The sequence below is a fragment of the Colletes latitarsis genome, chromosome 2 (assembly GCF_051014445.1).
Source record: "Colletes latitarsis isolate SP2378_abdomen chromosome 2, iyColLati1, whole genome shotgun sequence".
NCBI lineage: Eukaryota > Metazoa > Arthropoda > Insecta > Hymenoptera > Colletidae > Colletes > Colletes latitarsis.
Genome location: NC_135135.1, coordinates 21,884,084 through 21,911,807, shown reverse-complemented (window position 1 = coordinate 21,911,807; position 27,724 = coordinate 21,884,084). Strand labels below are relative to the sequence as shown.

The 27,724-nt window shown below is 41.0% G+C and overlaps 1 protein-coding gene across 4 annotated transcripts in view; it reads left to right on the top strand.

Annotated features, from left to right (window-relative positions):
- Syn1 (Syntrophin-like 1) overlaps positions 1 to 27,724 on the top strand; it is a 467,877-nt gene that overhangs the window by 411,338 nt on the left and 28,815 nt on the right. For all 4 annotated transcript variants that reach the window (XM_076783677.1, XM_076783678.1, XM_076783680.1 and 1 more), the window contains one exon: positions 14,188 to 14,411. In XM_076783677.1, coding sequence (XP_076639792.1) covers positions 14,188 to 14,411 — 224 coding nt within the window. The remainder of the gene's footprint in view (positions 1 to 14,187; positions 14,412 to 27,724) is intronic.

Sequence of the window (27,724 nt, the reverse complement as noted above, 5' to 3'; positions counted from 1 at the left end):
TTTTTAGAATTTCTATATATTCTTTACTAAAATACGCGTAGTTTGCTTTTTTAAACATTAAAATCGTCCAATCCGTTCAGAAGTTATGACGTTTTAAAGATACGCATGAAATTTCAGTGAAACATATCAACGCTATGGTCAGACATGAAATTTACGGTAAGGAATTTTTTTCTCGAAACTGAGTAGGATTTCGGGGGTATGTCTATTGACCAAAAATGCTTGCAATTGACCCTTGCAACTAAAAATAATTTTTCCAGAACGATTTAAAATTTTTGAACTTAATTTTTAATAACTTTTTAACGAAGCCTCCATCAACGGATTGGTATTCTTGATTTTCGTCTTATTTTGGCCTCTAGAATCCTCTATTAAAATTGTTCCCAGGGTTGGCCGAACACCCTGTATAATTAGAAATTTAGTCCGCGGCAGTATTTACTACAGATGTGATTTTTCGATTCGACTCGACGTGGCTCTGGGCGTTTCTTCGTCCCCTGAAACTCGATCGCCAAGAACGGGAATCGTTTTTTCAACCTCTTACGGCTCATCCAGCGTTAAATTGCGCGGCATTCCTCCCGGGGGGAATCGTTCTTTGTATCCCGCGTGTTCGGAACCCCCTTCGGCGACGTTATCCTTAACGAATCAGACCCGTGGAAAAGTTCTATTTACAAGCCGTGGCACGAAAACGCGCTCGACCGTGTTCTCGTCGTATCTCCGCGAATGTTTTCAACGGAACGACGCGATCTACGGAAACGCGTCCGCCCTAAAAGGGCCACCCCCATCTCCCCCCCCGGCGGCAGTTGTCATCGCGGGAGCGTCGCCTTATCGGCGACTGTCGACGCCATCGCGACGCTGTCGTCGCGGATTTCCCCGCTCGGGCGACGCCGCCGTCGTGAAATCGAGCGAAAGGGAAGTCCTCCCGGCCGACGTCGTCACCTTGACGCAATCTACGACGAGGGTTGCAAGGTGGAATCGAGCGAAAAGAGAGAAATATATTAAAATGGTCCCCTGGAGAAGAGAACCGGAGTTTAACGGTTCCCGCGACACCCGCGGGAGGAACCAAGAAAGGGGGAGGAGCCTCCAAGAATCGGGCGGAGGTTATCAAAGAAAAGGGAAAAATCAACGAGGGTTTTCATCTTTCGATTCCTTGTATTCCTGGCTCCCGATCTCATCGTCGAACGTAACGAGGAACGTCGTCAGGGTTGTTGAAAACGAAGCCAATTGAAATTGCGTTCTCGACCGCCCCCCTCCCCATGGGGGACCTCTGTTTCCCGGGAATCGAGTTTCGTTCATGTACCGAACTTAGATTCGTTTTAGGAGGGGTGAACAGTTACGATGATATCGACGATTTTTCATATCGATATATCGTACGCGTCCAGGAAACAATTTTCGGGCATTTTGTTGGACGGAAGGGGGTTTTTTTTTTTTTTTTTTGCATTGTTTCGTGTAAACGTCATTCAAGCAATATTGGATCGGGTAATAATTCCTTTCATTTCGCCGTTCGCCCCGTTTTTCGCGCTGGTAATAAAAATATTAACAGGTTTTATTACATCTATCGCGGAAATGCAGCGAACAAACACAAACACCGGGCCGGGCAGTGAAAACGTTTCGCCCCGTATCGTACGAGCAAAATGTAAACCGATCTCTGGTATCGCAAATTGTTTGATAAAGCGCGAAACGTTTCGAAAATCAGGCCGGAAGTGCGAAGAGAAGTCCCGATTGGAAATTTATTTTTTATCGGAAAGGGATATAGCGGACCCCGGATGGACCGCGAAAATTCCTCGAATTTATATTGAATTTCACTGTACTTTTTGTTTGCCTGTCCCGTTTATTCCGTCGAAATATTATGTTTTTTAACCCCGTCGCGTCAACCGATATTAATTTCGTTTTAATCCACGCGTCTCGTAACGCTGCACAATGGATGCGTTTAATTGCTTTCGAAAACATACGGTACGTTTGCTTATTTTTATTCTCGTTTTAATTAATTGCTTCGATCGACTCAAGATTTCGTTCGAACGACGACGGACGAGTCCTGTAATTTCACGGGAACAAAGCTCGTCTTTCAATATTTAATTTCATAATTGATAAATATTGTATTTGCCCGACGCGGCGGCCAAGCCGCGAGATGTTGATAGCGCGTCCGATGAAGTTTCTCAATTAAATTGAAGAGATAGCCCCACCGACGAGGGAAACGTTTCTCGTTTTAATTGGACGACCCTACTTCGCGAATAGTATCGAAAAATATTTACCGAGCTAATACCGAAATCTAATTATTTTTTAATAGACCTTCCCCACCCGTTAAAAGCACCGAGGTTTAATTCCGTCCGAAGGATTTCGGTTTTTCTTCGACTCCCGTACGTTTCTCTGGGTCTCGAGCGTTTACTTTCAGATCTCGTGAAAAGCTCGAGGAACGTGGACGTTAAACTTTCAAGCTTTTTCCCCCTGCCCGTCGTTCCTTTGCTCCGACGTTAGGGTAATTTGTCAGACGTAGGAATTGAAATGAAAGGGCAAAGGGAGATATTTTTCGTTTACATATAAAATGCCCTTTACCTCCAAATACCCGGGAGTTTCTTGATCCTGGAGCTACAGTTTTTCACTCGACTTTGCCCATTAGCTGTTCCGAATGTTCCCTGCTCACGTTAAACGAAACGATCCTGTTTTCTGCGATTTCTTCTCGAACTGGATACAATTCTGGGATTCTAATACGATTATTTTCGAGGCACGCGATCTCGAAAAGCGTGTTCGAGACCTTTGATCGAAACAGCGTTAAATTCACATCTGTATTACTATTGCAGGACATTTACATCGAAGGTTTTTTGTTCGCGAAGAAACGAAGAACCAGGAACAGCCAGATAACAGAGTGAAGAAAACGAGTGATCGTGAAGACCAGAAACTTTTTCCTGAAGTAGAGCTCATGAGTACCTACAAAACAGTATTACACAACTTTTCTGTAGGGCGTCAAATAAAATTACTAAAAATGAAAAACGAATTTTTAAGAAAAATCGACAGGGAGTAGGTGCCTAAATTTTTCGACCAAAATAAAAATTTCAAATCGTTTTAGAGAAATTATTTTTACCTAGGGGGGTCAATTACAATCATTTTTGCTCAATAGACATACCTCCGAAATCCCATCCACTTCGTAGAAAAAAATTCGAAAACGTGTGAAATTTTTCAATAAAATTAAAAAATTTCAAATCGTTCTGGAAAAATTATTTTCGGTTGCGGGGGTCAGTTACAATAATTTTTTATGAATAGACCTACCCCGGAAATCCTACCCACTTTCTAGAAAAAAATTCAGTACAGGCGGAACTTCCAACGTTGATAACTTTTTAATGAAGCCTCAGTCAAGAAATTGATATTCTTGATTTTCGACTTACTTTGGCCCCTAGAATCCTCCATTAAAACTTTTCCCAGGGATGGCCGAACACCCTGTATAATTAGTCAATGGTTGTATTTCATGCTCAACGATTATTAACACTAGGTTTACGAACACTCGTTGCGTATATTTCTATTGTAATTCGCTGTGTTAACGGTTACATTAAAATGCAATTTTTCTTTTAATTAGAGTATATATTCATATCATTACATCAATTAAATCCAACATAAATTGCTAACAAATAATATTTATGGGTCCTATAACGTTAAGTTTAGAATCTGAATGCGTTAAATTGACGCGTACCGTAAACCTAGTGTTAAAAGATTGCGTGCTCAATGTTTTAAATTCCTTTTTTAGTTTGTTTCAAATAAAATTTTCTTTAAATCCCGCGCCATTGTGTTTTCGGTAAAGAATTTTGTACTCGTAAGTGCGTAGGATTTTGGGGGTATGTATATTCACCAAAAATGATTGTAATTGACCCCCGCAACCGACAATAATTTTTTCAGGATTAATTAAAAACTTTTTTTTTGGCCGAAAAATTTAGGCACCCTACTTCTTGTCGATTTTTCTTAAAAATTCCTTTTTCATTTTTAGTAATTTTGTTTGACGCACTACAGAAAAGTTGTCTAATACTTTTTTGTAGGTACCCATGAGCTCTACTTCAGAAAAAAGTTTCATCGAAATATATTCACAATTGTAGGAGTTATGACTGTTTGAAAATTGGACCATTTTTATGGGGTTTTTCTCATTTTGCGGGGTCAGGGACCAACTTTTCGAATATTCTTAGAATTTCTACATATTCTTTACTAAAATACGCGTAGTTTGCTTTTTTAAACATTAAAATCGTCCAATCCGTTCAGAAGTTATGATGTTTTAAACATACGCATGAAATTTCAGGGAAACATCTCAACGGTATGGTCAGACATGATATTTTCGGTAAGGAATTTTTTTCTCGAAACTGAGTAGGAGTTCGAGGATATATCTATTCACCAAAAATGCTTGTAATTGACCCCTCTAACTAAATATAATTTTTTTAGTATGATTTGTAATTTTTTAATTTCGTCTAAAAATTTCAGTATCTATTCGAATTTTTTTCTGGAGAATGCGTTGGATTCCGGGAGAATGTGTAATGACCAAAAATGATTGTAATTGACCTTTACAACCGAAACTAATTTTCTCAGAATTAATTAAAAATTTTTTTTTTCGTCGAAAAATTTGGGCACCTACTTGTCGATTTTTCTTAAAAATTCCTTTTTCATTTTTAGTAATTTTTAGTAAAATGCAATTTTTCTTTTAATTAGAATGTATATTCATACCATTACATCAATTAAATCCAACATAAATTCCTAACAAATAATATTTATGGATCCTATAACGTTAAGTTTAGAATCTGAATGCGTTAAATTGACGCGTACCGTAAACCTAGTGTTAAAAGATCGTGTGCTCAGTGTTTTAAATTCCTTTTTTAGTTTGTTTCAAATAAAATTTTCTTTAAATCCCGCGCCATTGTGTTTTCTATTTGCTGCCCGACTCGTCGCGGTATAAACGGATTGTACAATCTCGACAGCGTTTAATTCGAAGGTGGGTGCGGGTGGAAAGTGCTCGATAAAAGTAGTTCGGCCAAGACTAACGCGTAAAATAATTGTGCATCTGCCAGCCGCGACACGAGAGCGAGCAAAGTGCAAATTGGCCCCCGGGCCAAAACGAGTTTGACGCGGCTGCCTTAAACAGTCTCGTGTCCCGGGCGCTCGCGACACGGCGCACGCAAAATGGAATTTCCCGTAACGTCGCAGCTAGACGCGAAAGCGGAGATACGTATCGTCTCGAAAATTGTTGATATCGTCGGGCACTCCAGGTGTCCGTTAAAGTGGCGCCGGAGTTGGCGATCAACGAACAGAGACGCGGGCAACGCCGGACGCCCGACGTTTTTTCACTCCGACTTTCCTCGAAGCGAGTGCAAATGAAGTTTCGAACAAAACTCGACGTATAAAAAAAAGCCACGGGGATCTCGAAGCCTCGGTACAAGCAACCGGTAAGAGCGTCAGCTTGCTCCTCAGACACGCGGGCCAAAGAGCAAACTACCCGGTATCCAAAGTTCCCTCGAGGTATGCATATTACTTCCGGAATTTAGTTAATCCTTTAAAGCCCAACGTCACGGAACATCGGTCATTCCCGCCAGAAAATGGATCGCGAGCAACGACGACGGCGAATAAATGGCGGACAACACGGTTTTGGCGGTGGATTAAAATTCACCTGTACAACGTGCATTAAGGAGATATCGCTGTCAATTTCACAGCCCTTTTTGTGATATTTTTTTTTTCGATGATAGATAGGCTCTTTTGTACTGAGACTTTGTTGATATATTTATTCATCTTATAAGCGTGTACAATATTTTTTTCATGGAAAAATATTGAAAATCGTGGGAATTATAACTTCTTATTTAATGGCTCTTTTGGAAAAGGTGCTCCAATGGCTTCCAGGATTCCAGATAATTTGAAACATTTTTTTCTCGCAAGTGGGTAGGATTTCGGGGGTATGTCTATTCACCAAAAATTATTGCAATTGACCCCCGCAACTGAAAATAATTTTTTCAGAACGATATGAAACTTTTTTTCGCCGAAAATTTTCAGGGAAACACATCAATGGTATGGTCAGACATATTTTAAGTAAGGAATTTTTTTCTCGAAAGTGGGTAGGATTTCGAGGGTAGGTCTATTCACCAAAAATTATTGTAATAGATCCCCGCAACCGAAAATAATTTTTCCAGAACGATTTGAAATTTTTTAATTTTGTTGAAAAATTTCACATCTCGGATTTTTTTCTCGGAAGTGGGTGGGATTTCGAGGGTATGTCTAATGACCAAGAATGATTGTAATTGACCCCCGCAACCGAAAATAATTTTTCCACAACGATTTGAAATTTTTGAATTTAATTGTTAATAACTTTTTAAGGAAGCCTCCATCAACAAATTGGTATCCTTGATTTTCGTCTTATTTTGGCCTCTAGAATCCCCCATTAACATTTTTCCCAGGGGTGGCCGAACACCCTGTATTAGTAATGTACTGGAGCAATGAAATGCTTATAAGCATATAAAAGTACAACTATTTTATTGAAAAACATAATAAAACTGAGCCAAACATTAAATACTGACACTTTTATTGTACTAGGAGCATACGAATGTATTTCTTTTCTTTGCATAACAATTAAAAGAACGATTAAATGCCTCTCATTACTGAATTACTGGTATTCTATAACAATAACACAGCACTCGTAGCCATTACGCAAAAACACATAGAAGTGTGGCAATAATTACTTGTAAGCATACGAAAACACAACTATTTTATCGAAAATCGTAATAATATAATTTATGCAAAATTCAATAATAGTTTTACAACCATGGAAATATATTATTTTTCCAGTACCGAAATAAAGAATAATTAAATTCGCTAGAAAACTTGTTCGAATAGTGTTGCTGGTTGTGTCCGCTTGCTTATCGAGTCCCGCGGCAATTTTTAATATTTTATCGCGGCGTTAACGACTCTGATTTTACCATGCTAACGAACCCTTCCACCTTCGCCGATAAAGGACGGATCGCAGATTTCGTAAACCGGAATTTTATTTTCCTTATCGTGTCTCACCGCGCGTTCTACCGTCTGGCATCTCGTTTCTCGTTAATTCAGAGAGGAGAGAAACGATCGTATCTCGTCCCGTTAACGCGGCAATATATCTCTGATATATCGTCGAATGCTTCCATCGCACGCAAACAATTTCCCGCGTCGCGACGAAATTAAAGTGGAAAAACGAAAACGACGCGAGCACGTGGACCGGAACCGATGCCAAGAAAATCGTACGACGATCCCCGCCTGGATCGATACACGAGCTAAGTACAGCGATTCGACTTTAAAATTATATCGTAGAGTAGTCTCCACTGGATAAAAAAGAACGCAATTACCGACGACAAATCTGGTCGACTCGACAGTCTTATTTGATCGAAAACGCGCGAAAGAAAGGGAGAATCGAGTTACAGTGGAATTTTTCCCGAGTTAGGCAGTGGAGAATTTCCGGTGGAGTTTCCTTATCCGTATCGCGAAGCCTCTCCGCGCGTCTGCGGTTTCCCGATCGAAGCATATTGTGCTCGCGTTGTATCGCGCGTTTTTCCCCCCCGTTCCTCCCCCGCGCCGCGTCGAACACTCTCAATTCGAGCTGATTGAATCGGCCGATCGACTCCGCGCCAGACGAACCATATTCATCGCGATCCGCGTGATTTTCACCGCGCCACCGCGCCATTATTCCCTTCCATTATTATCGCCGCGCGTTTAGGTCACGCGGGAACCGCCACGGAATCGACAGGATTCACCTCGAACGCCCTACAACTGAAATATCAAATCCAGACGATTAGAAAAACTGGCAAAATTCACTGGAAATACGTGTAGTGTACGTTTGCGAGAAGTTGGCTAGAGGATCGGTGATTGGATGTCCACGTATCGTCGCTATTGGCTGAGACGTCAAAATTGAGAGGATGACGTCATAGTTGTCAACTTCTTGCGAACGCACAGTAGATCGTAAACACGATAGACGACAGTTTCACGGTTGCTTTTTGTTGGATCTTGGTGATCAGATTAAAAGATTCAATGTAAATGCAACGAGAAATGCATCGTGTACTATGCGTTCGTGAGAAGTTGGATAGCGAAAGGAATGCAGGTCTGATTAGTGCTTGGATGTCTACGTATCGTCGCTATTGATCGAAACGACGAAAGTGGGAGGGAATGGGCGGAGCAAATGAAGCACTCCCCTCCCCTGTGACGTCACAGTTGTCAACTTCTCGCGAATGCACAGTAGATCGTAAACAAGATAGACGACAGTTTCACGGTTGCTTTTTGTTGAATCGTGGTGATCAGATTAAAAGATTCAATGTAAATGCAACGAGAAATGCATCGTGTACTATACGTCCGTGAGAAGTTGGATAACGAAAGGAATGCGGGTCTGATTGGTGCTTGGATGTCCACATATCGTCGCTATTGGTCGAAACGACGAAAGTGGGAGGGAATGGGCGGAGCAAATGAAGCACTCCTCTTCCCTATGACGTCACAGTTGTCAACTTCTCGCGAATGCACAGTAGATCGTAAACACGATAGACGACAGTTTTACTTACGATTGCTTGATCAGATTAAAAGATTCAACGAGAAATGCATCTCGCTACAATTACACAAATTGCAAATAAACAATGACACACAGGAAATAGTAATTGAATCGTGGCTATTAACACAATCTAGCGCAACACGTGAGTGACACGCATTGACCTACTATTTTAACACTTTTAATGTATCCCAATCGCGAATATTTCGAGCGATCGATAGCAGTTGTTGCAATCTGGACTGATCCAAAGGCGGCCTGCGTATCGCGAACGCCTCGTTGAGAAATCCATCGACACCGCTGTCCGAAAGTCGAGTAGATTTTCGAGAAACGCCGGTGCAGCGCGGAGTTGGACGGCTGCCAATCGAAAGAAAATCTCGAGCCCGAGGGTTTAATTGGCTTAATTTCCACGGAGCTCGAGAAAAGCTTAGAGAAGCGAAACACGTTTTCTGCCTACTTCTTTCTCGCGAAACAAAAATGTTGCCTCGTTTCTAGGACAATTGCTCCTCCCTTCGGTTTCCTTTTATCTTGCAACTTCGTTCCCTAGCATCCCTCAAGAATTAAGACGATAAAAGAAACGAGTAACGTCACGATACATCGCAAACGAAAATATCCCGGTTCTCGAAAGGGGCTGTACGTAAAATTTTAATCGACCTCTTAACGAACTCTTTGTCTCGCGAGCTGAGAACAGTCGAGAGATCTTCGTCCGCGTTTGGGTCCATCGCTTTAGATCCGCCGCGAACAATTGAAAAGCGGACCGCGGCCAATTATCGTCGCTGAACGTCAAAGCGCGCTCTCGCGTACCCGTCTGTAAACCGAGTAATTTTCATCGTCCGGAGGCCGGGGCGTTGTTATTTAATTAATTATCGAGAAGACACGTCTCGCCGCGGAGGCTGATAAATGAAATTCCCGAGAAAGAGGTCGGCGTGCTTCGAAACGGGGGACCGTTTCTTCGCTGCCCCGTAAAAGCGAAACGGTCAATATTGACCAGGGACATTTCTCGTGTTCCACTTGGCGACGCAAAGAATCAAAGGAAATGGATTCCGCAGAGAGGAAAGCTCGGTCGTTACGCTCGAAACGTCCAGCGAATCAAAGAGGAATATAACGGACCGTGGAAACGAACCCCGGGTCCTGGAGAAATGATATCCAACGGTTTATCGAACGCGTATCGGAGCAGCTAATTGCTGTTGTTTGGTCGGTTTTTCTCGATAACCAATCGAACGTTGGATACCTTCTGGGCGTTCTTTGTCGCTGCGTTTGCGGACGTAATAGTCGAACGGTCGTCCCTTTGCGCGCGGATGCACCGTTTAATGGAACACGCTGTCCGGAGCACGAAACCCCGAAATATAAAAACTGAAACGCGAACGCGACCGCAGACGCGAAACCGGTGATTAAATCGTCTGGCCCGTCGCGAAGGAAGCGGAAACGGATCGACGCGTCCACCCTTTCGCGAGCGAAAATTGGAGAAAAAAAAAACTGTGCACGAAAGGTACTGTTGTTGGCCACCTACACAGCGATTGGTGTTGAAAGAAACGTTGATTTTGTCACAGTTTTTTTTTTAGATTCTTCCTTCGAACTTCCACCATTTTATAAGAAATATATTGCAACCGAAGCTATTTTATGATTTCTTGTTTCGCGACGTTTTCCAACAAATTTTTGGATGCCTCTCATGCTGGGTCCTATTATGGCTATATAAATTAATATTTTTACACGAAATTTTTACGAGAAGTACTTTAAGAAATGTACTTTCGAGAATATTAAACGTTTATCAGAAAAAGTTTCATAATTACGGTCAAAAAATTCAGTGGTTTCCTCCCTTAAAGACGAAAGAGCATCCAAAAATTTATTAATTCGTTCGCGATTTGTTTAATTTGTAATACATATGTAACTCTCAGATTAATTTATACAGGGTGTTCTCCTGGGAAAAATTTTAATAGAAGATTCTAGAGGCCAAAATAAGACGAAAATCAAGAATACCAATTTGTTGACGGAGGCTTCGTTAAAAAGTTATTAACAATTAAATTCAAAAATTTCAAATCGTTCTGGAAAAATTATTTCCGGCTGTAGGGGTCCATTACAATAATTTTTTGTCAATAGACATACCCCCGAAATCCTATCCACTTTCGAGAAAAAAATTCCTTACCGAAAATATCATGTCTGACCATACCGTTGAGATGTTTCCCTGAAATTTCATGCGTATCTTTAAAACATCATAACTTCTGAACGGATTGGACGATTTTGATGTTTAAAAAAGCAAACGACGCGTATTTTAACGAAGAATATGTAGAAATTCTAAGAATATTCGAAAAGTTGGTCCCTGGCCCCGCAAAATGAGAAAAACCCCATAAAAATGGTCCAATCTTCAAACAGTCATAACTCCTACAATTGTGAATATATTTCAATGAAACTTTTTTCTGAAGTGGAGCTCATGACTACCTACAGAAAAGTATTAGACAACTTTTCTGTAGGGCGTCAAACAAAATCACTAAAAATGAAAAAGGAGTTTTTAAGAAAAATCGATAGGGGGTGTTTAAATTTTTCGGACGAAAAAGAAAATTTTTAATTAATTTTAAAAAAATTATTTTCGTTTGCGGGGGTCAAATACAATTCAGTACAGTCGGAACTTTAAACGTTAATAACTGTTTAACGAAGCCTTCATCAACAAATTGGTATTCTTGATTTTCCCAAGGGTGGCCGAACACCCTCTATGGAGAATGATAAAACGGTTAACATCGTATTAAATATCCACAACTTGTGCTCATGGCAGAACGTTGACTTTACTAAATAAAGTCGTCGTGCTATGTAGCCCTAGCGAACGTAAGACGAAGGGAATTGGAGCGTGTAACGGGGAAACGAGAAGGAAATATCGAAGGGGATGGTAGAGACAAGGGTGTCGTGGTAACCGAAGGACGAAACGTATCCAGGGGAAGGAAAGGACACGGTCCGTCGACACGGGACGCGAGCATCGCGACGTAAACACGCAGCGTTTTCAACGGAATGTCAATATTCGACAGTTCAATTAATTCCCGATGTATCATCCCCGCGGGGTGCAGATGGAGGGCATTGTGTCCCCCGGGCGGCGGTGCATTCCGACCGTGGCGAAAACCGCCAGGCGGAATACACGGCTACGTGGCCGTGTCCGGAGGGTTGGCTCTCGCTCGATATTGTCTCCTCGTAAGTGCCACGGGAAAATGCGCTTGACACTTATGAGGCTACATTTCTCGAAGCTGCTTCTACCTCTGCCCGTTTTCGCCGCTTTTTCTCCGCGCCGTGTCCCCGGGACACCGTTCTTGCCTGCAAGAGACGCATGTCTGGAATGCACCCCGGCTCACGGAGAGAAACCGACGGACGCATCCACTGTTTTCCCGTCGATAACAACGGGAATTCTTTCTTTTCGCGCGTTTCTTGGACGACGCTCGTCTCGATCCGCATTCCGGGCCCCAAACGCGACCGATTTCATTTTATTCGAGCCAGCAAAACGTAGAGACGATTCGTAATGATTTCGAATAATACAGGGTGTTCGGCCACCCCTGGAAAAAATTTTAATAGAGGATTCTAGAGGCCAAAATACGACGAAAATCAAGAATATCAATTGTTGATCGAGGCTTTGTTAAAAGTTATTAAAAAATTTCAAACCATTCTGGAAAAATTATTTTTAGCTAGGGGGGGGGTCAATTACAATCATTTTTGGTTAATAGACGTATCCCCAAAATCCCACCCACTTTCGAGAAAAAAATTCGAGAAGATGGTGAAATTTTTCAAATCGTTTTCGAAAAATTATTTCCGGTTGCGGGGGTCAATCGCAATCATTTTTGGTCATTATCCATACCCCCGAAATCCTACGCACTTTCGAGAAAAAAATTCTTTACTAAAAATCTAATTAGGTGGCAGAATTTTTCGACGAAAAAAGAAAATTTCAAATCTGGCCAACAGAGGGCTACGCTCTCAACTCTCTCGCAAGCACTCGACTGATCATTCGATGTCCCAGCGTCTAAGGACTTCTTAATGGTTCCACTTGGCGCACGATATAAAAAATGTATGTTTTAAGGGGGGAACCTCATGTAAATGGCCTGTTTTTCGAGAATTTTTTGTGAAAAATGTAATGCATAGATTGATTTAAAATTTTAGGTATCATTTATTAATATTATAATGTAACACGAGTATTTTTTTTAAGCCGTAATTGTTAATAAGGACGGTACAATGGCGGCTTGAAAATGGCATTTTGTAAATGCGCCGTGCAACGTACAGGTTTCAAAAATGATCTGAAACCAAAAAATTAAGATGGATTCTTTAGTTTATGGAAGAACGCTCAGCATGACGTTTTTCTTTTGTTAAAATTTGCAAAATTGCAAAAATGGCGAAGTTTTGAAGAAAAGAAGGATTTTTTTTTTTATGAACAATTGTTAATATCAGTGTTTTAAATACAAAAATAAAAAATCGGAGCTCGTCATGCTGAGGCCAATTATTTATAGAATATTTGTGCCAAGTTTCATAAAGATCGAGTGATTAGTTTTTGAGCTTTGTTGCACGACGTGCGAAATTTTGCGTTTCGAGAAAAACGCGTTTAAAGTTTGAGTAACAGAAAAATCGTGAAAAATTCGTAATTCATTTCAATTTACCGCAGTTTTTTACTAATCTACGATTCCAGGGCCATGGAACAGATCTTCCTCTTCTTCGAAAAGTTGTGATTTAGCCATTTTTTCTTCTTTTAGTGAAGCGTGAGCCTCTTTTGTGCAATGAAGACCGCGGCGCTACTGCTGTTTAATACGGCGTTTATTTTCACGATCAATGAATGTTTTACTCTGCTGTCCAATTACTATACTGAGCTCTTGCATTATTTGAAGGACGAACGAAAATCCTTCGTTGAATATGCCGGCAGCCAAAAAAGCAGTTATTTCAATAATTTTTATGCGACAATTGAAATGCTTAGGAGCTAAACGCCAAATGATGGCGTTAAAGCTCTCGTTAGCATTTTGTGTATGGCCACCTAAACATCTCTCCAACAAATCATCTCGTGACAAATCTTTGTAAATTGGACGAATATGTTTTTGCATATCTTCATGTAATGGAGGTGGATAGTCAAATTCTTGTCCCAAGGCCTATGCAACGCACCACTCACACCACGAATCGGCACCAGGAAAACAGTCGTCGTACTGCAGTTTTTCATTTGTTGAAGACAGATGATTTTGCACTTTTCGACTCATTTTCACTGTTGATTACACGGTCTCTTGGAGTTACTTCTATATTTCTTCAATGTCTCTTTCTGAGCGTTCTGAGCGTTCCGAGCTGCTTCTTTCGTAAAAGTCTTTATTCGATCGCCAGCAGAACGCTCGCTTCTCTTCGGGAAGATTTCGCTCTCCACTCTTTCCGAAATCGACACCTCATATCTCTAAAACCTAAACATCCGTCGCCCGACTGCGGTGATCGCTTATACAACCATAAGACCAAGTGCCCGACGAGCACTCGACTACCCGAGGCGCTGCGCCCAATACAACCATTTACTTTATTTTAAAAATAAGGTACAAGGAAATCTCTGATCAGTTTCCAACTTTTTTATCGTATTCCTGAGGAAATTTCCTATCAATTTAAGCAAAAAAAAAAAAAAATGCTCAAAAATTTCATTTTACATGAGGTTCCCCCCTTAAGGACGATAAAATTGACAAGTCGCGATCGTTTGTTTATAGAACGGACGAGCCAGCAGCGAGAGCAGCGAGGACGGCGCAGGGAGCAGCGCGAGCACCTCGCGAGGAGCCGGAAGTGGCTTCGGGCTCGGGGGTGGCTGCACCGGGGGATGGCGCAGCGTCTTCGGGGCAGTCTCAGGACGAGAACTGAGGCTCTACGAGTGCGCGCCCTGGAGTCCGGAAGCCTGGGCCTCCCCCAGCATCACGTGCCCTCTGATAGCCACCAGGTAAGGAAGTAAATTAACATCGACGTCACTGTGTTGCGATTTTTCATCGAGGTTCAAGTTAGAGTAGCTCGTAAGCTTCGTAAATTGTGTCCATCATCGACGAAAATGTAAAATATGGATGTTCAATGCTAATTATTGGATAGTCCCGAAATTTAGAGGTAAAAATGAGATATAATATTGTAGGATCACGAAAGATGGAATTTCTGGGCCTTTGAACAACAATTTTTAAAAATATAATGGCGGTAACGACAACGATTGCAAAACTCCAGAGTTATTCCCTTGTTCTGTTTCCCACAATATGTATTTAAATCAGAAGGGAGAGATATATTAAAGATAGCGAAGGAGGAATGATCTGGCAGCTTTTCCAGGGATGTGAGCGAGTTTCGAATGTCTGGGGAGATATAGCAATGAACAGAATAGGGGAAGAGACCGAGTTCGAAGGTACGAAGGGACAGGTTGCGTGGGAATGAGACCACATGGTAAAGGGGTAGACGATAGAGACCCATCTTTGTTCCTCCATATGGAAAACATTTGATCACGTTTAGGAGTACAGTAAGGAAAACAAAGACCGTCGAATGCAGGAGGATCGAATCGTTTAAAATATTTTCTTAATTTTATACGACGAAAGTTTGAAATTGGGGTTAGCGTTTTCGCCGAACGGCGGTCCGCGGACGAAAAATGCTTTCGACTGGCACGAGATTCGAGCGCGGCCTGTATCTCGCGGAAATCAAGCGCGCTATTCACCCGCGCTACCGTTGCCACGGGTTTGACCATGTTCCTTCTCGATATTTCTACCGTGAAACTTCGTTTGCTTCCATCGAACGCTCCCCGCGTCGAAATATTGTCGCAGCGACGCGTCAGAGACCAATTTTCGTTCGATTGTTTCCACAAGTTATCGCGGAGCCTGCAGATAGGGGGGAAGAAGTTTCCAATCTGGAACTATTCGGATCGCATTCCGGAACGCGATCTAATATCCACGAGGCGCCAAGAATAACAAAATCTGCACCCCCAGCTGAGTAAAAAATTCTACTTAACAGCGATAAAATTAAAGAAGGAGGTATAATAATCGAGATCTTAAATTATTTATTCGTGGAAATGCTATCAGTGGAGTTGCAATTATCAAAGGAATTAATCAATTACCAAATCCACCAATTAAAAAAGGTCAACGAGATGCGCCAAGAATAACAAAATCTGCACCTACAGCTGAGTATAAAATTCTACTTAACAGCGATAAAATTAAAGAAGGAGGTATAATAATCGAGATCTTAAATTATTTATTCGTGGAAATGTTATATATGGAGTTTCAATTATTAAAGGAATTAATCAATTACCAAATCCACCAATTAAAAAAGGTCAACGAGATGCGTCAAGAATAACAAAATCTGCACCTCCAGCTGAGTATAAAATTCTACTTAACAGCGATAAAATTAAATAAGGAGGTATAATAATCGAGATCTTAAATTATTTATTCGTGGAAATGTTATATATGGAGTTCCAATTATTAAAGGAATTAATCAATTACCAAATCCACCAATTAAAAAAGGTCAACGAGATGCGTCAAGAATAACAAAATCTGCACCTCCAGCTGAGTATAAAATTCTACTTAACAACGATAAAATTAAAGAAGGAGGTATAATAATCGAGATCTTAAATTATTTATTCGTGGAAATGTTATGTATGGAGTTCCAATTATTAAAGGAATTAATCAATTACCAAATCCACCAATTAGAAAAGGTCAACGAGATGCGTCAAGAATAACAAAATCTGCACTTCCAGCTGAGTATAAAATTCTACTTAACAGCGATAAAATTAAAGAAGAAGGTATAATAATCAAGATCTTAAATTATTTATTCGTGGAAATGCTATCAGTGGAGTTCCAATTATTAAAGGAATTAATCAATTACCAAATCCACCAATTAGAAAAGGTCAACGAGATGCGTCAAGAATAACAAAATCTGCACCTCCAGCTGAGTATAAAATTCTACTTAACAACGATAAAATTAAAGAAGGAGGTATAATAATCAAGATCTTAAATTATTTATTCGTGGAAATGTTATATATGGAGTTCCAATTATTAAAGGAATTAATCAATTACCAAATCCACCAATTAAAAAAGGTCAACGAGATGCGTCAAGAATAACAAAATCTGCACCTCCAGCTGAGTATAAAATTCTACTTAACAGCGATAAAATTAAAGAAGGAGGTATAATAATCGAGATCTTAAATTATTTATTCGTGGAAATGCTATCAGTGGAGTTTCAATTATCAAAGGAATTAATCCACCAATTAAAAAAGGTCAACGAAAGCACGTGTATTTATTTTTAAGTACCCGAATCAATGCATCAATTGCATCCCCATTTATTTAAATAATCGTTTGACGTGAAATCGAGTTCGAAAACGGGTGGATGTTCGACGGGGTGGTCAGGGTCCTTGGAGTTTCGGAATTCTAAGCTCGAATCCGGCGGGTCTCGTTCGGCGCGCACCCGTCGCGTCGATAATTAGAATCGATAGGTCGCGAAACGAATCGACGTCGCGTTTTAGCGGTCCGCGCACGTAACAGGCTCTGGCCCCGACCCCGGCGATACGAATACTCGAGCGCACGTATAATAGTCTTAATTAAAATAGTGGTCTAACGAACACCGCTAACTGCGGTAATCCGACGTGCCTCATTGGTAATCCCCCGACCGTGCCACTGAACACGAATGCGTTACGTTGCTTAACATGGCTCCGGCACGATCGACTGCCTCGGGCCGCCTGCCTCGCTGCAACCCCCGAAACTGCGACATCAACCGGACGTACGTGCCACGATCTGACACCTTCTCGCCCCGAATATCACGCCAATCATCGACGCCCACCGGAACCCACTCCAAACACCACCTTCGTGGAACCACACTGACCAGAACTGGACCAACAACCACCAGTTTTCTAGAAATCGACCGCCAAGAACATAGAAATTAAAACACAGAAATTAAGGGTAATCAACCCAACCCCTTGATGTACGATTTACTATTTAATTTTGTTTAAATTGGTTCGTATAAGGAATGGCCACGAAAAATAATAGATTTGCTTTATGAATACCTCGTGAATGTAACAAATGTGTTGATTTTAACATACAGTTGATTTTAAACATTATCAATGTTTGAAGTTCCGCCCTTACTGAATTTTTTTCTCGGAAATGCGCAAGATTTCGGGGGTATGTCTATTCACCAAAAATGGTTGTAATTGACCCTCGAAATCGAAAATAATTTTTCCAGAACGATTTGAAATTTTTTTTTTCCGTCGAAAAATTTCACATCTCGAATTTTTTTCTCGAAAGTGGGTAGGATTTCGAGGGTATGTCTATTCATCAAAAGTTATTGTAATTGACACCCGCAACTGAAAATAATTTTTTCAGAACGATTTGAAATTTTATTTTTTCACCGATAAATTTAGGTATCTAACCCATGTTGATTCTTCTTAATAATTTGTTTTTCATTTTTAATCAATTTGTTTGACGCACCACAGGAAAGTTGTCTAATCCTTTTTTGTAAATATCCCTAGGCTCTGTTTCAGAAAAAAATTTCAATGAGATATCTTTACTATTGTAGGAGTTATGGTCGTTTGAAAATTGAACCACTTTTATGAGGTTTTTCGCATTTTACGGGGTCAAGCAGCAACTTTTCCAATATTTTTAGAATTTCTACATATTCCTTACTAAAATACGCATTGATTGCTTTCTTAAACATTAAAATCCTTCAATCCGTTCAGAAGTTATGACGTTTTAAAGGTCATATATCATATTTTCGGTAATGAATTTTTTTCTCGAAAATGCGTAGGATTTCGAGGGTGCGTCTATTCATAAAAAATGCTTGTAATCGACCCCTGTAACTAAATATAATATTTTTAGTATGGTTTGAAATTTTTTAATTTCGTCTAAAAATTTCAGTATCTATTCGAATTTTTTTCTCGAAAATGCGTACAATTTCGAAGATATGTGTAATGACCAAAAGTGATTGTAATTAACCCTTACAACCAAAAATAATTTTTCCAGAACGATTTGAAATTTTTGAATTTAAACAATAACTTTTTAACGAAGCCTCAATAAATTGATATTCTTGATTTTCGTCTCATTTTGGCCTCTAGAATTCCCCATTAAAATTTTTCCCAAGGGTAGCCGAACACTCTGTATAATATTAAATGACCAGTGAATCTCGTTTGACAATTTGCGAGCAAAGGGTTCCCATTTTCAATATTTAATTTAATTTAATTCTGTTTCTAATATGATTTATAATGCTAATCGCGACATCTGCGGTATTACTACTACAAATTATTCGGTTTGTTAACCCAGAAAGAAGACCATCTTCCTTCCTGTTCCAACCGTCGCGGTGAAACCATGTTTTGTTCTTCTACACCATTCCATTGTGTCAAATATATCAGTTCCGATTTACAAGATTTTGCCAGCATATATTTTAACAAATTTATTCGCGAACATGAAACCACACCCGCTTAGTGAACATTTAAAGCAACGTGTTTTAAAAGGAAGAACGAGACGGGGAGCGACGAGTCCGCAGAATATTCGAGCGTCCGGAGGAACCGAGGTCGAAGTTTATCGCGTCGAGCGTTCGCCAAAAATTCCCCAGGCCGTAATGTTGCCGTCTGCAGGAGGGACGAGTCCATTTGTTCGGTCCCAGGAGCGTCTAACCAGAGTCTAAGTTCGAGCTTAGAAGGCGCGCGAACGATATAAGATAGAAACAGAGGGAAAGAGATGCGAAAATGACCGCATTCCCTGGAATTGGATTTCGTTGGACGGTAGGGGGGGGGGGAGGGAGGGTGCTCGCGATCCGGAAAGTTAATGCAGCCTGGGCCAAGGGAGCTTCCAGACAGCTCGGGACTGTGGTTAATTCTACGGTGGCCTGGCTGAGCGCGAAACAAGGACGAAGGGGAGGATCCGACACGGGACGGCGATCCTTTTCGAAGCCCGACGCGAAAGGTTTTCTGAAAGGGTCCCCGGAATCGAACGTGCCCGTCGATTTCGCTGAATACCGACCCGACTTTGGCCACATGCTCGCCGTGGAAAACGTATTTTATCGTATTAGATATGCAGGATGCATGAAAGGCACGTTTAAATAGGTTAGCCTGGATATCTTGCGTATGGATGCTCGGAGAATCTTTTAACGCGTTCGCTGCTGGCACATACCGCCACTTTCATATTCATACTGTTTATTTCGATATCGTTTATTTCTACTTTTAAGATAATTAACACATTGTATCTATAATATAATATCTTGGAGAATTTCTGTTGCATCGATTCCGATCGGAGACGTCCGTTCAGTCGTGCCCAAGACTCGACGATCATTGCTTTTGAATAATTAAAACTCGATCGAACGTTCGTCGAAAAGTAAGTGTATAAATGGCGGATAAATGCGATCGTAGGAATCGAATGTTTGCATTTTTATTTGTTCGTTTAGTCGAATGGAATATTAACGAGGCAGACGCAATCACCGAACGGCGAGAAAAGTGATTCTTGGTGGCGGTCGATTAATATTCGCGATGGCCGCGCGGAGCCAATTCGTTCGCGGCTCGAGCGTTAAATAAGTAAAAATGTAAACAACAAACTAGACCGTTGAAAAATTAAAGGCCGACAACCGGGTCCCGGTCTCTCGCGGACCGGGACAAATCACCGGGAAATAAAAACGGCACGCGCAAACAGTGGACGCGCGCCGGCGATCGTGACGCGCGATAGTTGCGTCTATTATCGCCCCGAGTAATATTTAAAACTCCCCTCGATTGATATTTACATTAACTCGGAAACGGGAGCCGATTTCACGGGACTTTTTTCCCGACGATTCGCGGCGCTGTAATAAAAACGAACGCGACGACGGAAACGCCCTCGTAAACTCGATTAAACTATAAACGCGTCGCTGACGGGGAACTTTTTTTTGCTTTGATTTGCATATCTGCTCCCGCGAAACCGATTTCGTGTAACTTTAGCCCACCCCACGGTTTTTTAATTTACATCATTTCGTACGCGAAATTTTTATAATGTAGAGTTCATTCAGAAAGACTCTACGTTAATATTCCCTTTTGGCTGGCCAATCTGTTAAATTGTAGTATAATTCTGTCGAGAATCGTCTGATCGAACGTGGATATATTCTACTGAACCGATCAAAGTGTTCGTTTAGCTCCACGTTGATCTCTTCTACTTGTCTCCTACTATTTTATTCGTAATTATATTATACGGAAACATTTGGCCAGCCTGTCTGTTAAATTGTAGTATAATTCTGTCGAGAATCGTCTGATCGAACGTGGATATATTCTACTGAACCGATCAAAGTGTTCGTCTGGCCCCACATTGATCTCTTCTACTTGGATCCTACTATTGTATTCGTAATTATATTATGCAGAGATATTTGGCTAATGAATCTGACAGGTTATAGCGTAATCTTGTCAAGAATAATCTGATCCAACGTTGATATATTCTACTGAACCGATCAAAGTGTTCTTCTGGCCCTACGTTGATCTCTTCTACTTGCTTCATACTATTTTATTCGTAATTATATTATACGGAAACATTTGGCCAGCCTGTCTGTTAAATTGTAGTATAATTCTATCGAGAATCGTCTGATCGAACGTGGATATATTCTACTGAATCGGTCAAAAGGTACTTCTGACTCCACATTGATCTCTTCTACTTGGATCCTACTATTGTATTCGTAATTATATTATGCAGAGATATTTGGCTAATGAATCTGTCAGGTTATAGCGTAATCTTGTCAAGAATCATCTGATCCAACGTTGATATATTCTACTGAAACGATCAAAGTGTTCACCTGACCACACGTTGATCTCTTCTACTTGCTTCATACTATTTTATTCGTAATTATATTATGCGGAAACATTTGGCCAGCCTGTCTGTTAAATTGTAGTATAATTCTGTCGAGAATCGTCTGATCGAACGTGGATATATTCTACTGAATCGGTCAAAGGGTACGTCTGACCACACGTTGAACTCTTCTACTTGCTTCATACTATTTTATTCGTAATTATATTATGCGGAAACATTTGGCCAGCCTGTCTGTTAAATTGTAGTATAATTCTGTCGAGAATCGTCTGATCGAACGTGGATATATTCTACTGAATCGGTCAAAGAGTACGTCTGACCACACGTTGATCTCTTCTACTTTCCTGCTGCTATTTTATTCGTAATTATATTATACGGAAACATTTGACCAGCCAATCTATTAAATTGTAGTATAATTCTGTCGAGAATCGTCTAATCGAACGTGGATATATTCTACTGAATCGGTCAAAGGGTTCGTCTGACTCCACATTGATCTCTTCTACTTGCATCCTACTATTGTATTCGTAATTATATTATGCAGAGATATTTGGCTAATGAATCTGTCAGGTTATAGCGTAATCTCGTCAAGAATAATCTGATCCAACGTTGATATATTCTACTGAACCGATCAAAGTGTTCTTCTGGCCCTACGTTTATCTCTTCTACTTGCTTCATACTATTTTATTCATAATTATATTATACGGAAACATTTAGCCAGCCTGTCTGTTAAATTGTAGTATAATTCTGTCGAGAATCGTCTGATCGAACGTGGATATATTCTACTGGATCGGTCAAAGGGTACGTCTGACTCCACATTGATCTCTTCTACTTGCATCCTACTATTGTATTCGTAATTATATTATTCAGAGATATTTGGCTAATGAATCTGTCAGGTTATAGTGTAATCTTGTCAAGAATAATCTAATTCAACGTTGATATATTCTACTGAACCGATCAAAGTGTTCGTCTGACCACACGTTGATCTATTCTACTTGCCTCCTATTTTATTCATAATTATATTATAAAGAAATATTTAACTAGTGAATCTCTTACATTGCTGTGTAACTTTGTCAAGAATCGTCTGATAAAACGTTGATATTTTAGGATATTGTTATATAATAAGTGTGTGAATGGTATGTATCTATGCGTGAATGAATGATATCTTAAATATATCACGCAAAATGTGGACGAGTGCGTCTTGGGTGGTTGCGTAGAGTGAGAACGATAAAAGTGAACTGTTCTGGGGTGTGAATATGTATTTGACACGACATAATTTTGTAATATTCTTATATGTTTCGATGAATATAGAATTCATCGTAGATCGCAAATATAAAAAAAGGAGGAGTTTAGTTACGAAAAAAGAGAAACGTTCCTATATAGATTAGCATAGGAGGAAAGAAACATGGCGTTGTCGTTTCTCACGGTTCGTCTTTGCGTCGTGTTTACACCTCGTGCGTTAGCACCCGCGTCGCTTAAATTGCCGTCGTCGCCAATGGGGTGATTAATCGCGCTGATCGTAATTAACGATTTAGCACGGTGCTCACGGAAACTTCGGAATCACGTTCCGCGAACGACCCTCGACAGTAATCGTTGCTAAAGTAATCACCGAAATTACCCCCGAAGCTCCGGCAACTTGTTCGGTTATTAATTACCATGAGAAATAACCGCGCGACCGCTTAAATAACGATTTCCTTTATCGCCCGGCCCCCGACTTGACAAATTTCCGCGCCCGCCGTTCCGTCTGCGAAAAACCATTCCTCCGTTTCCAATCGTTCAAACGATCTTCGAAGCGTTCGCACCGATCGCGCGTTAATACGTTCATTTTTGGTGAAATCATAACAATACAAGTTCTGAAAATTTCAACAAAATATATTAATTACAAAAGTGTTTATCACATATGTTGAAGGAATTCTGTATCATTAAAATCACCCGTCGTATAGGACCGTGTTAAGGTGACAGTCATTTAAGATTTCTAGAATTATTCGAGGCGGAAGTTTCTCGAAATTTCAAATCACAATTAGAGGTTGTGACGGCTACCGAGTTCCGACGTTATGATTTCGGATGGAATAGATCCCGGTATCCGGATTGCATCGATGAAACAGCATGGAATAAATTGGTAGAACTCGAAAGGTATCGAGAGAGCGTCGCCATCGGAGGTATCGTCGCCGGTGACAGCGTCATAAATCACCGGGCATCGATCGACAGCGACCGGAAGCGTTCGAAGTCGAAGCAACCCCCGGTCGAGTTGTCGCGCCGGGGACGTCGCACGGACGCTTTAAACCGTCGTCCTGTTCGACGGAACAATTAATCGAGGGGGTTGATTGTAATTAACCGACCGGCTCGGGGCTTATAAAAGTTAAGGACCGTGACCTTCGAGCAAACCACCGACAGGGCTGGCTGAGCGGCGTAACGATCTCGACCCCCTAAACGCGGGAACGAAGCTGCGTTGGAAGCGGTCCAAGAGATCGGAACGAGGGGAACGATTCCCTTGTTAATTAATAGCGAGTGATTAATCGTCGGGGAACGGGGCTACCCTCGTCAAACAAACCTCCAGCCGGGGGATACGCGATCGTACGCGATCTGGGGGCTGCGGCAAAAAGAGAAACCCCCTCTGTTCCCATTGTCTTTGACTCCAGCAAGATGTCGAATCGCAAGATTTATGATTCATCTCGTTTTTCTTTTAATGGTCCCCGGGTTTCTTAGGATCGATGATAAATCGCGACTGGTACTAGTTTCCCGACGAATCTTGTACGCACACGTTCTTATTAGGAGTCGTGTGTCTCAGGGCAGACAATGCTCCGTTCTATAATAATGAGTCGCGGTAAAAAAAAACGGGGTCAGAGCGCAGGAAGAAAAAGCAAGTATCCGGGTTACCCAGATACCGGAAACGTCGATCGAATCCGGTGTTCGAAAATTGCTCGTCGAGCAGAAAGCCCGCGGAATCGAATCCGTCCGAGATATCGAGGATATACCTTCTCTCCCGACCCTTATTAATCCGCGTCGATCGGGAAAAACCGGGACGCAGGAGGGGTGGATTTCTCCGATCGAGGCAAGATTTCTGGCTCGCCACGCAAAACACGCGGACGAACCGCGCGCACGCTTCATCCCCGAATATATAGCCCCCGTTGGCACATCCTCTCGCGTTCCTCCACCTCCCACGCGGAAACTTGCCGCCTCCTTCTCGAACGGGGTTAAACGCTCGTGATTTATGTAAGAAGCTCGTCGTGTGCTACGGGATCCATTCAGAAAGAGAGACAGAGCGGGCACGGGGAACGAGGAAAAGGCCGAGTGACGGTACGTCAGCCGAAGATATGGGAATTTCGCGGCATTAGAGAGTGCCTGGTGGAGGTGACGTCTTCCTAAGACGATCCTCTCGCAATTTTACCGCCCTCCTGGGCGGATCTGCCGCGCGGTGAAGAATCGTTCGCTACGGAAATATTGTTGCGACCCCGCCTGCGAGCGGACAACCTCGTCGGAATCTCCTTTACAAACGCGACGATACCAGAAAATGCAACGCGTATAGAAAAGCACTCGAAAATGGCGCGCGATGTATAGATCGATGTAGGGTGGATATATAGATTTTTAACATTTTTATAGCAGCGTTGACTTGACTCTAACCTGAGAAGAAACGACTTAAGGGTTGAATGTTTGCTTCTTTCTGACTAGAGACGTCAAATTCTTAATCTCATGACTGATGGTGTATAGATATACTTGAAAATGGCGTGCTATGTATCTATGGATCAGTATACAGATTGTTAAAATTTCTGTAGCAGTGTTGACTTAATTCTAACTAGAATAGAAGTAATTTAAAAGCTGAATGTTAGCTTCTTCCTAACCAGAGACGTCCAATTCTTAATCTCGCGACTGATAGTGCATAGATATAGTTGAAAATGGCGTGCTATGTACCTATGGATCGATATACAGATTGTTAGAGTTTCTATAACAGTGTTGAAACGATTTAAGAGTTGAATGTTTGCTTCTTTCTAACTAGAGACGTCCAATTCTTAATCTCGCGACTGATAGTACATAAGTATACTTAAAAATGGCGTGATATGTAACTATGGATCGATATACAGATTGTTAGAATTTCTATAGCAGTGTTGTAACGATTTAAGAGTTGAATGTTTGCTTTTTCCTAACCAGAGACGTCAAATTCTTAATCTCGCTACTGATGGTGTATAAATATACTTGAAAATGGCGTACAATGGATCGATATACAGATTGTTAGAATTTCTATAGCAGTGTTGAAACGATTTAAGAGTTGAATGTTTGCTTCTTTCTAACTAGAGACGTCAAATTCTTAATCTCGCTATTGATGGTGTATAAATATACTTGAAAATGGCGTGCTATGTACCTATGGATCGATATACAGATTGTTAGAATGTCTATAGCAGTGTTGAAACGATGTAAGAGTTGAATGTTTGCTTTTTCCTAACCAGAGACGTCCAATTCTTAATCTCGCGACTGATAGTGCATAGATATACTTGGAAATGGCGTGCTATGTACCTATGGATTGATATACAGATTGTTAGAATTTCTATAGCAGTGTTGAAACGATTTAAGAGTTGAATGTTTGCTTATTTCTAACCAGAGACGTCCAATTCTTAATCTCGCGACTGATAGTGCATAGATATACTTGAAAATGGCGTGCTATGTAACTATGAATCGATATACAGATTGTTAGAATTTCTATAGCAGTGTTGAAACGATTTAAGAGTTGAATGTTTGCTTTTTCCTAACCAGAGACATCCAATTCTTAATTTCGCGACTGATAGTGCATAGATATACTTGAAAATGACTTGATATGTAACTATGGATCGATATACAGATTGTTAGAATTCCTATAGCAGTGTTGAAACGATTTAAGAGTTGAATGTTTGCTTTTTCCTAACCAGAGACGTCCAATTCTTAATCTCGCGACTGATAGTGCATAGATATACTTGAAAATGACTTGATATGTAACTATGGATCGATATACAGATTGTTAGAATTCCTATAGCAGTGTTGAAACGATTTAAGAGTTGAATGTTTGCTTTTTCCTAACCAGAGACGTCCAATTCTTAATCTCGCGACTGATAGTGCATAGATATACTTGAAAATGGCGTGCTATGTAACTATGGATCGATATACAGATTGTTAGAATTTCTATAGCAGTGTTGAAACGATTTAAGGGTTGATTGTTTGCTTTTTCCTAACCAGAGACGTCCAATTCTTAATCTCGTGATTGATAGTGCATAGATATACTTGAAAATGGTGTGCTATGTACCTATGGATCGATATACAGATTGTTAGAATTTCTATAGTAGTGTTGAAACGATTTAAGAGTTGAATGTTTGCTTTTTCCTAACCAGAGACGTCCAATTCTTAATCTCGCTACTGATGGTGTATAAATATACTTGAAAGTGGCGTACAATGTACCTATGGATCGATATACAGATTCTTAGAATTTCTATAGGAGTGTTGAAACGATTTAAGAGTTGAATGTTTGCTTTTTCCTAACCAGAGACGTCAAATTCTTAATCTCGCTACTGATGGTGTATAAATATACTTGAAAATGGCGTACAACGGATCGATATACAAATTGTTAGAATTTCTATAGCAGTGTTGAAACGATTTAAGAGTTGAGTATTTGCTTTTTCCTAACCAGAGACGTCCAATTCTTAATCTCGCGACTGATAGTGCATAGATATACTTGAAACTAAAGTATCAGTTGTTAAAATTTGTATAGGAATGTTAACTTGATTAAAAGCAGAGAGGAATACAAATTAAGAACTGAAAGTTTCTTCCTGACCAGAGACGTACGATTCTTAATCGCGGCGGTGGCCCCGTTCGTTATTCGTTTCGCGAAACGAGGCGCACCTGCGGAAAAAGACCGAAATACATATTCAACGAGGAGGCATAACAAACAACCGCTTAAACGCCCACTCGCCCCGGCGATCCTGCAACAGGGTCGCTTATCCCGGAAACTTTATTCCCCGTGGAAACGACTTCCATATCAGCGGAGAAAACGACGCACCGTTTGCTGCCAACGAGCTTATTTGCGTTGGCCACTTTTTGCCAAACGGGCCCGGTAACCGTGAACTCGGAGGAACATTTAAATTTTCCGACTATCCGGTTCCCGTTAATAACACGGGATTTTGATTTGTCTGCGTAGAAGGACTCTGGGTCCACTTGTGCGATCAAATATCGAGGCTACCTCGCTCGACAAGCCAAACACGGATACATTTTACTTGTTTAATTAACTGTGATTCGTTATACTTCGGCTATGGGGCTCTTTGCGTACTCGACGGACCGTAGAGACTCGTACTGTACGTACTACTTGTCTGATCGTGCGTGGATACGTTCTACTGATCCGGTCAAAGCGCCCGCCCGACCGCGCGCTGATCTCTTCTACTTGTTCTCTTGTAATTATAATTGCGTCGAGATATTTGGCTAACGAATCTGGTAGGTCTAGTGTAATTCTGATCGAGAGTCGTCTGATCGAACGTTGATA